This window comes from Buteo buteo, chromosome Z, assembly GCF_964188355.1.
Source record: "Buteo buteo chromosome Z, bButBut1.hap1.1, whole genome shotgun sequence".
Classification (NCBI taxonomy): Eukaryota; Metazoa; Chordata; class Aves; order Accipitriformes; family Accipitridae; genus Buteo; species Buteo buteo.
This window is the reverse complement of record NC_134204.1, coordinates 26,641,587-26,653,134: the sequence shown is the minus strand read 5'-3', so window position 1 is coordinate 26,653,134 and position 11,548 is coordinate 26,641,587. Positions and strand designations below refer to the sequence as shown.

At 42.4% G+C, this 11,548-nt stretch overlaps 1 protein-coding gene across 1 annotated transcript in view; it reads right to left on the bottom strand.

Moving 5' to 3' along the window:
* The window catches only part of TBCA (tubulin folding cofactor A), a 34,311-nt gene extending 23,753 nt beyond the window's left edge, over positions 1-10,558 (bottom strand). The window contains exon 1 of the mRNA XM_075019631.1: positions 10,408-10,558. Within this exon, the coding sequence (XP_074875732.1) occupies positions 10,408-10,550 (143 nt within the window). The 5' untranslated portion in view covers positions 10,551-10,558. The remainder of the gene's footprint in view (positions 1-10,407) is intronic.
* Between the last annotated feature and the right edge of the window lie 990 nt (positions 10,559-11,548).

Genomic DNA, 11,548 nt, shown 5'->3' with positions numbered 1-11,548 from the left:
GAACTTGGCACAAAGAACCTCAATTCGGCAGTTTATCTTGACCAATTAGACTGAGACAAGTTTCGCATGTTTTACTTGGTATAACCAATTATGCCTTATGTTTATGCGTGTGTACAGAGATGGTATAATCAATTATGCCTTATGTTTATGCGCATGTACAGAGATGGTATAACCAATCATATTCTATGATTGTGTGCATGCACAATGACTTTGCAGCATATGTGATTATAAATATGTGTGTTTTAGCAATAAAGGGTCGTCTGTCATCTGCTTTCAACTTTACAGGCGTCCATTTATTTCTACCTCCTACATTTTATAATAGCTTTTTTCAGCCTTCAGAACTCCACATAAATGTTCAATGGAAGCAAAGACTCCCACATACCTGGTTTAAATCTACTGACAACAAGCTTGTTTTCCATGGTTATTTTTCATGGACCCTGAAGCAGAAGTCTACACCCATAGAAACAGGGAAAAATAACCCAAACAAAATAATAGTATTTTACTAGCTTCTTTCAGTCCTTCAGAATGAAAAAGTAGAAACATAAGATCCAATTATTCTGGACCTTGTCTCCAGTGCCAGCCAGTAGTTAACTACTAGGGGAAGAGTAAAAAGAAACAAATCAAGCCTAAAGTGATGTTTCCTGTGATATACCTGCCTCTAGAAATCAAGTTAAGGACTTTTTAACACTGAAGAACAAAACTAAACCATCAATGTTTAATAGACAATAAGTCAGGTCCTGGCTGTGGCTGCTGCCCTTTTAAAATCTTTACACATTTGACTTTCACATCACTTAATCAATTTCACAATTTGTGTGTTCTGGGTAAAAACCCACAGTTTTATTACTTTAAAGCTGCAGACTAAATCAGAAGAGCTCAAAGGGCTTGACAGAATTTTAAGGTAGAAGAAAAAAAAAGTAGTTCCTTAACTACCTTTTCCATACCGTTATGATTTACTTCCTCATCTATCTTCTTCTACTTGCTTTCTCTCCCCCACTTCAGCTCCCAAGCTGAAGAGCAAAGTAACACAAGATGGTTCAAGACAGTCAAAAAGCTGACCACTGCTGAACAGAGGTCTTGTCCACCCCCCAGCCCTAGCATACATCTCCGCCAGCACTAATGCTCAAACAATCTCTCCATGAGCCAATTCAGTTCACCAAAACAGCAGGAGATTAACACAGTAAGAAAAAAAAAGAAAGCTGACAGTTTTTCTCCTGCGTTAAGCAAATCGAGTGGGCTCAGCAAGAGGTTTGACTAGCATCAGAGACCAGAAAACCGGAGAGGGGGAGAGGGAAATGAGACCTCTGAATTTAGCATGACACTGGTTTCTCAATGGACTTCGCTCCTAGTCTGTTCAGGGTGCAGAGCTGCAAGCGGTCTAGACTGTTCTAACTTCTGGCTGCTGCTGAAAGAGCCCCAAATCCCCCTCCCTTCTCACTCCCCAAAGGTACATATGTTCCTACCCTTATACATCAACGCTAGCGTCATCTCCTGTAGTTGCATCATTAGCAGTAGCAAGCAGATCTACCTCTCTGATCATAGAAGGGCACACAGTTTATCTGAAGGCTGACAGATGAAGAAAAGTATTCACGAGTTTTCTGATTGCATAGTGAAATAAAAATCCTCTCTACTAGGTAGACAAAAAATTCCACCTTCCTGAGCCACAGTCACAGGCAGGAACTACTAGTGGTTGCCTAGAATAAAAACGGTAAAATGGTACAAGGACAGAGCAAGCACACACTACTACTCTTTATATGTTTCCCCTAGCCTCCAGCAATTGCCAACAAATCAGGTTCTACATGAGCTAGAATGACACCTATGTGCTTAAGCCACCAAATAAAGACTGCTCTCCAGCATTAGAAAAATCAACACAAGAAACAATTCCACGGCTGGACTGAGCAAGCTCAGTGGAGCTCTGAAGATGACAGGGGATTTCTCAATTTTGCTACTGAATAGCTTCGCTATTGAAAGGACATGCATCTCTTCAAAATTAATGTTACTATTAACCATGGTATATGCTAATATGCCATGGATTCAGCCTAAGCACACAGAAAACCCAAAGCTGACAGCATGTATTGACTAGATAATGAAATATCTATCCTGACTTAGTTCAAACCTAAAAATCCATACTAGTGTAACTGTACAGGGTACAGGTTTTTTTGTTGTTATAGTATAATAAATTCCATGTATTAACACCATGCACAATTTTAGCACAAGTAATTCAACAACTGCAGTAGCATTGGCACTGTGCTAATCATGACCTGCAGAGCTTAAAATATCAGGTCCCAAACCTGCAAATTGCTTACGCACATTCTTGGGTAAGACTACATAAGCACACACCTTACAGACTGGGGCCTAAGAAGAAAAGTCAAGGAAGGAAGATGAAGGAAGGAGGAAAGAAATTCTCGACACAGTTATCACAAACTGCCATATTTTCTTAGCAGTGAGTGACTACACTCTGATTTGGACAGGATCTCAAGTTTATGTGTTCACTTTCTTGATAGTGACAAAATCATCTTAAAAGATTAACTTTCTCTTTTGAGAGGCAAGATGTAACCATACACAAGTATATGCATAATTTTTAGGCCCTCCTGTATCTACAGCTTACAGAACTGAGTTACCATGACATTTCAGGTTAACTCTGCAAGCCTGGCTTTTATCAAGGATTACTACTGTGAAAAGTATGAAAATAAGTTACAGTTTTTTTAACTTGAAATAATTTTCTGACTTCAAAAAAAATTACTTGGTTTGAACATCTTTATAGCATCTCTGTTACTAGAGATTTCTCTGAATCTCCGGGGCTTCACATTCCGACTTTGCCTCAACACTGGTATTTCCCTGCTCTTGCAATATATTCCTACAGATTTTTTTAAATCCTTGCCATAGCAACAACTGAAGTTCCCCTTTTTGCCCTGCTGAGAAAGTCTGCTTGGCTAGGGCATACCTGAATGCCAGCAGCCACTGGAAGCATGGAGCAAGGCAGAGGAATGGAAGAATTGAATAATGCAACCAGGATGAAAGCTCTTAAGTTATGGACTACTCAAAAAGCAGATGCTGGCTGGGGATAAAAATTTTGCTGAGGTACTGCAAGAAGCAACTTGGGTGGTTGGGGGCAAAGAAGGGAAAGGCTACTCCATCAAGAGAGCTGAAAGAGCATTTCTGATGGACTGAAGACAAGCATTAAAGAGAAGTTAAAAGTTTTATCAGCCCATCCTGAAAAGCCTCTGCAGTGGCAAAAATTACAGGAGAGAATGGAATGGAACAGGACAGCAGTTGAAAGTTATAAATACTAAGGAGCCTGAGAACTTCACTTCTCTAGAAGGAAGAACAAGAAATGGAGCCTCTGTTGTGGCAACAGTTGGGGTTACCACAGATCTCCACTTCAATTTCCCTTCTATATAACCGAGTCATCATCTTCAGTCAAGACCTTTGTTTTGGAGAAAAAGCATAGAATCTACTTCCTCCCATCCCTGCCCTTCCCCTGACTGGGGATAACCAAATTGGAAGTGTTACAGTAATGGGCAAAATTAAATAGAACTACAGTCATATTAGATGTGTAGGGAATTCACAATGCATCAGGAAAGAGACTTAATACAATTTAAAGAAAATATGATGGACCTCCTGATCCTGAATGAGATTTCCACGTATATGATACATATAATTTAATAATACTTAACTCATAGTCAAGCCAGGGTGGGTTATGGTTATTAGTGCAGTTGTAACTCATCTTCCATATACAAAACACTACCATAAATTTAATATATTTTTTTAGTTTTCCCATAGATCCACATTCCAATTCAGCACAAAATGATTATTTTTACCTATTTTATCCACATAAGTCAATAGATGGCTCCATGCCATGAAAAGAGTATGTACAATCAAAACCAAGACAACTGTACTACATGTATGTATAATGGCACCAAACTAGGGTTGGTAAGCAACTGGAACTACTGTATTTCCAAACTTTTGAAAGACTGCTTAAAGTATTTAAGGTTGCAAAGCCACAGTTTTGCATATATTCTTGCCCAAATAAAAAAAAAATTCCTTCCTTCTTAATAATATTGCATCACTACCGACACCTATGGTGATAAACCTGGTGTGCAACATAGTTTTGCCAATTCAAATGATGACATCAATACATTATTATGGTCAGCATGGACATGCACAAGACAGTTTTGCCTCAGGGGGCAGAATATAATTGTAAACACAAAAACCCCAAGATGCCAGAATCATACATGTCACGAAAGGCTTTGATTTTTTTTTTAGGAGAGGTAATGGGATGGAGGAAGGAATGAGAAGGAGGCAATCTTTTAAAGATCTGACCATTACTAATTTAAATTTGTGAGATACTTCTAAAAAGGAACCAGTGTTTAGGTCTGCTCAAAAGGTAAATGAAATGAAATCAAAACCACTTAAAAAACCCAAAACAACAACACACTATGCAATTTTCACAGCAACCACTGTGCTCTTCTCACAGCCTTTTAAGATATGTGTGGGTACTGTTTGGTATTCCTGAAGTTTAAAAGAAAGCATGCATTGAAAAACACAAGGAAATAGGAACCCCTTCAAACAAGTAGTTTTGTTTCTGGTGACTAGAGTCAACTTGCAATTACTCTTCAACTAATTACCTGTGTTGGTGACTATACATGCCACAGATGTTAATGCAGCACTATGTAAGTGCCGGTGTGCTCTTTTCTCAGCCAGTTCACATGAAGCATTTTTTTTTATGTGGGACAGAGACTAAGCTATTAAATCTCAAAGGCTGAAGCAGCCTTCAAACGCAGGGCCAGCTCAGGACTTTCTGTATCTGATCCTGATGCCAGGAACACTACAGAGGGTACTGAAGGCATATCTAAGTAGCTCTGGACCACAACAACCACATCTGGCTAGTACTGAACCCAAGTTAAGACTCCAGGACTGAGTTGGTGACAACCCTAGACAACAGATGCACAATGCTCCTGCACTCTGAAAAGGGTTATTTAATTTGAATAGAGTCAACTTGTATCCAATAGTGTATGCAATATATTCACCCTCCTGAATCCCTGAGCTCTTGGATGTGCAGTGTACACACATTAAATCGCTTTATCATGCTGACTCAGTATAGCTGAGCAACTCTGCAGATCATTCCTCAATACCCGTATAATATAAGATATCCCAGCCCTTCCCATTAATTGAGCTAACAAGCAGTTGTTGCATACAATCTTCTAATTATAACAAGAATAAAGAAAGGAGACATGAGTGAGTTTCTTATCAACATATTGATGCTAAGAATCAGAGCTAGTGCCTACGGCTATTGGGAAACAAGCAAGAAAGAGGCCATAATTCACATGGTGGAGAGAAGTTTGAGAAAATTTGTGATTTACACCAGAAGTAGTAAGTTTCTTGAGTAACCAAGAAAATGAACTAGTTTTGTGCTTGTATTAGCAATACAGTCAACATACAGCAAAAGGAATATCTGCATATTCTGCAATACTTCACTTGCACAAAATGTATCCTGAACTCACCAGTAAAATAATTCAATTTAAAAGAATTGTTTAAATTTATACTTAAAACCAGACCAGCAGTTTTGTATAACTTGCAGAACTTTCTGTGCTTGGCAGGGGCGTGGGGGCATATAAGGGGGACAGCGGGAATCAGAGTGTAAATTGCTTGGCAATATGATGATATTTTACAAAGAGAAAAAACAGTATCAACACCAGTGCGACAGGCAAAAGAACAATCTTGGGAAGATTCCATAGTTTTAGAAAGGTGGTTTTAAAAAAGAGCTGCTTCACAAAAATCAATACACTTTCCCCATAGGTTCATGATGTAAAATTCTATAATCAAGGCTTGTAGATTTGTAATTATGGTATGTCAGCCACATTTAAACAGGAGTGTTAAAAGATTGTTAAAGTTAAACTAACACAATTGCAATGTGAATTGTCTTAGTCTCATTCTAATCTACTGGTGTCACTTCCACTTAATCAGATGGAAACTATGGGCAAATGTCAGTGCTATTTTCACATGACCCAACTTACTTTGTTTGCAGTAGTTTTTCTAAATCTAAAATGAGAATAAGATATTTTTAGAAGGTTTTTTTCCTATCAAATTCCCTCACTACCCAGCAGGCTGTCTGAGTTTGGATTTACTGACAGTAAGACTATTTTGAAGTGATTAAACCAGAATTATTGCTTGTTAGGACAGACATAAACCACAAATACAGCAAACGTTATTATTCATGCTCAAAGCTACTTTTTTTGACAAACTAATGAAAGTATGCAATCACCAACAGCCTGGCTATTAGATTTGTCAAAAAAAGCAAAAGGTTCTCCCCATTCCTAGTTTAAATTTCTTTCACTGATACATAGCAACGTAAGAAACATGAAGGCAAGTGAAGTACCCATGACCTACAATACAGTCTCGAGAGGTGTACACAAAGAATTTATGATATACAGCTAAAAAAAATCCCAAAGCAGAACAGCTGCTTTGTTCTTAGTTTGAAAAAAAGTGATGAGAGAAAAGAATGTGCTACAGCAGATTATTAAAAAAAGACAAATGAAATGTTAAAAAAGTTCAATCCATCCTAATGGTTCTTGACCCTTATCTTTTTTTATATGCTTTTATAGCCTGAGCATTGAACGTGCTTGAAAATCAGTATTACAGGTGAAATTCAATGTAGTTTTCTAAACTGCAAATGCAGAAAAAACTAAGGAAAATTAATTGAAGTGTTAAGTCAGTCACTTTATGGCACGTGTAATAAGCCTCTACGTGAGTCTTCTCACACATGAGGAATAAATACCTCTATAGTTGTTCTAGTCCAAAGTTAAGAGGACAATGTTAATGTTCCCAAGTTGACTTAAGTCACATGCATGCCCACTGTAGTAGAGAGTACATAACTAAGCTTCTAGTTGGAGAAGGAAGGGTGGAGTGGAACAGAGCCATACCTCTTCTTGTATCTGTGTGCAAGCAGCACAGAAGCGGGAGCTGCTGCTGTATCGTCAACACTGCAGGGAGTGTAAGATAAAATTCCTTTTCTCCTCTCCTCCTTTTTTTTAGTTACCTTTACTTACAGTACACCAGCTGCTGCAGAGTAACTGTAGATGTGCATATTGTTACCACACAACAAACGCAAGCTAAGTCTACTTGCTTATTCACACAGCCATTCTTCAAAAGCAAATCTGAATCCTGTTGACTGCACTTGTACCAATTCCTCAAACGTTTTCATCCCTTTCTTTGTACTAGCCCTGAAACATGTACATTTGTGTGGTGAACTGGTCCAGGCAGGCCTCAAAAAAAAAACCCAAAAACCAACCCAAAAACATTATTTTGAAGTAAATCCTAGTTATTTTTCAGTGGATCAGCTCTCTGAAATATACAGATGGGTGGCCACCTAAGTCCTTGTGCAGGACACAAAGGAGGAGGCTGTAACACAGCCTCTCAGATTTAGATTAGTTTAAACCATTATGGACCAACAACAAGTCTTCTCCTGTCACAAGCGGCGATTGTTTCCACTCAGAGGAATGCCACCTACACAGTACCCCTGAAACATACCGTAACTTATTAAGCATTGTTTTTAAGAGGCCACAGGATTTTTATTCACAAAATAGTTCTCGGGAATAGTCAGACTTTGTCTGGACTTGTCGTGGCCAGCCTAGAACTTTTTTTATTTGTTTAACTGTAACTGCTTTTATGACGAGGTGACAATTACCTGCTTTGTTTTAATTTTTGCTCAGCTTTGTACAATCATGTGGTATAACACTATTATATTGATTTTTGTTACTAACAAAATGAGCTATCTCTGACTTAGAATAAAAAAAGCAGCATAAAAGATCAGATCTGATGAGAGAAGGAGCATGGGATGATAACAGAGCTCTTGAAAACACAGGTACAGTAAGGTGCTGTGAAATGCCCCAATGCTATAAGCAACTCACCAATAGTCAAATATTGGTCAAATGAATGCAACCCTGAAAGACAGCTAAAACCAGTTTTAGGATAACAAAGAAAAACTATTCAACACATGTAAAACACCATAAACAGTAAATTCAGGTAACATGTGGAGTGCAAAGCAATGAAGAAAAACTAAGATGTGGATTTTTTAATATGCATTTCTAAATGCAGACTCTGAGAATTACAAAACAATCAACATCATACTCATCTCAACAAAGGATTTGGGATGCTGATGACTTGCTTGAACTTGTCCCCTCCCCACTACCAAATTGAGCCAGTGGCCTTAGGACCCAGAGGGGCAGCATAAAGATAAGACTAACATCAGGAAAAGGGTGCTACTAGAAACAAAGTAGAAACATTAGAAACTTTGTGTATGTTAATTTTAACTGTATATAAGTTGAACTGTGTTAGTATCACTGTAACTGCACTAATATCCAGTGGAATTTAAGCAACCTATTCTGTAACTTGGATGCAACAAGCTTGTAACAAAAAACCAGCATCCATGATTTCCATAAACCAAGCGAACAAGCAGAAGAGCCACACTAAACAGTAAAGAAATTGCTCACACAAGACAACAAACACTACTAAATTTTAATCTCTTGTTCTCAGCTCTCTCAGACTCACTTAAACTGCAGAAGCAGAGAAATGGAGAAAAAGAACATGCAAGCTAATCTTAGAGCTAGAAGCACTACAGACAGTGGCATACAGACACTGAGCTAGCTCCACATGCAATTATCTGCATAAGCATGTTGGCATCATTAGGCCACTTCCAGGTCCAAGGGGACATAGCCACATGATACAGCATTCACCATGCGAACATGCAGGCCTGCACCAGCTCTGCTGGGGTCTTATTGCCTAGTAAAGACTTTCTCCTCACTGTTTCCTAATCTATGAACATAAAAAAAAAAAAAAAAGCTTGTTCAGGTAACTTCTGTGAACATTTGTCATTAAGCAATGGTCACCTGAAATGGTATTCAGTATTACCACACAGTTCTCTCAGTAAAACTATCAAACAGCAGCAATAAGCCAGTAGTGAAACTTCTACAAATTACAAATTCTACAAAAGTAAAACAGTGTCTTATTAGATACAACAGCTTTCTCAAAAGTCTCTAGACAAGTAAGGTGTACTGTCAGCTAGCAAAAAGACTGAAAAAATGTTAATCTAAGTAATGCTAGTTTCCCCAGACCTCAGAATATTTTGTCTATAAAAACTGGCACAAAACACCATCCACTTTACAATGTACAGAGGACATTTACAATGTTCCTGTCCAGCAAAGCCAGTAACCATAACACAGATCGTGAAAGGGACCCAAAACAAAAGGCAGTCACCAAGCCACTAAAACTTTCTAGCTCAAAAGTAACACACAAGTTCATGATTTGCACGCCCTGCACAGTGATGAGGAACAGGACCTTACAATCATATAATCAATTTCTCACTTGTGGCAGTACTTGAGAACTGCTTCCCATTTGGAGCCTAGGAACTCAAAGGTGCCTTTATCTAGCATAACAGTGTGACAAAGCTGTATCCATTTTACTTTTCTAGTCTTCAAGTCCAACCTTTTAAAACTAATCAGGTATTAGAAAATGTGCCCATCTTAGTCTTTTACTAACTACTTTTACTAACTGAAATTAGGTAAGTCGTAATACAAAGTTCATTGCATGGAACTAGACTATTTAGCATCCTGGTCTGGCGCACGTACTAATTCCTGCCTCCGCCTGAGTCAGCGCATTCTTTGTAGGGTGTAGCCTTAACAAACCCCACTGTGACCAAAGATTTAACGCCAAAGCCTTGTGTTTACAGTGATAGTACGAGGGATGCAGGCAGATAAACCGCAGCTTTTCTTAAAAATTGAGAGCGTGTTAAAACTAGGCAAAATCGAGACTCGGGTGATGAATTTACCATCGGCTTTGCGGTGTGAACCTTCCAATCAGAAACAACCCATTCGACAGTTGTTTTGGTGAAATAGGTGGGACGTCATGCCTCGGCAAGGTATCCGAAGAGACCGCCCTGCACACTGACGGGGCAGCGTGACTCCCCTCGGCTCTCAGAATCACTAACGACGCAGAACAACAGCCCCTCCCCCCGCCGCCTCAACTGTCGTCTCGGGAAAGAAAGGCCTGTTCCTGAGGGCGGTGCGCGAGTGGAAGAAGCCGGCGGCCACGGCAGAACTTGTGCCAGGGCCGCCCGCCGGCACACCCCGGCCGCCCAGCACAGCGCGACAGCACCGCCACCCGCTCCCCGGCCCCGCAGCAGGCACGGCCGACAAGGCACGAAGCGCCTCCGGCGGCTCCTCCGCCCTGCCCGGCGAAGCCCCCGAGGGCCGCGGCGGGGGCTGCCCGCAGCCCGGCCGAGCCCGCAGCCCGGCCGAGCCCGCAGCCCGGCCGAGCCCGCTCTCCGCTCGCCCCCTCGGGACCCCCCTCGGCCTCCCCCAACAGCCTCCCAGCGACGGCCGCGGCGCCCTCCCCCGCCCCGCGCGCACTCACCGCCTCACGACGCCGGTCTTGATCTTGATCTGCCTCAAGCGCGGCTCGGCCATGGCGGGGCTGGCGGGGGGAGCGGCGCGGGTGGGGGGCAGGTTGGGAGGGGACGTCGCTGCGCCGCGACTGCGCTGCGCGACGCCGCGCATGCGCCACGGCGCCAGCCTGGGCGGCACCACCGGGGCGGGGGCGGGACTCGCCGCTTCCCCCCGCGCCCGACCCGGTGGAGTCGTCCGGGCTACGGTGTGGCGCCGTCCCCATAGCGACCAGCGCGGCCGGGCCGGGCGCGGGCGGGCGCGGAGCGGAGCGGCCTGCGCGGGGCTGCGGCGCCCCTCGAGCCGCCAGGTGTCTTTCACCATTTGCCCACAAGCACGCACGCAAAAAAAAAAGTGCGAATCCACCCACAGATGCAGCAACGGGCGTTTTTCTGAGGTAATGTAACTGGTGCCATGATGGTGTCAGGGGGTGGGGAGCGAAGGGTACCCCCTGCTCCCCACCCCTGGCCGTGTAGTGAGCATAGAGTCATAGCGTGGTTTGGGTTGGAAGGGACATTGAAGATCACCTAGTTCCAACCCCCTCCGCCAGGGCAGGGGCACCTTCCACTAGACCAGGTTGCTCCAAGCCCCATCCAACCTGGCCTGGAACACTTCCAGGGATGGGGCATCCACAGCTTCTTGGGCAACATGTTCCAGTGTCTCACCAGCCTCACAGTGAAGAACTTCTTCCTTACATCTAATCTAAATCTACCCTTTTCCAGTTTAAAGCCATTAACCCTTGTCCTATTAGCATAACTAACACCATTTTGTAAGGCAAGCAGCCATTCTCTGGGACTGAGCAGGTCACGTATTTGTTCCCTGTCTGCCCATTATCAGGCCCTGAAGGTCCTGTCACCAAGAAGACAAACCAAACAGATTTATTCTACCCCTCCCTACCGCCCTCAAGGTTCCTGGGCACCAGGCCAGTCACTCCCTTCCTTGCAGGCGTTCAAGGTCCCAAGCGCCCAGCCAACCCGGTGTTGTTGATGACCCTGCCACAGAACAGGGAAGCGTAACAGCACCCAGAGCACTGTGCGTAAAACCAAGCAGTTACAAGTCCTAAGGGGAAACTTGGACCAGGACTGCTGCTGGACAGTGAGACCAGGACCCTC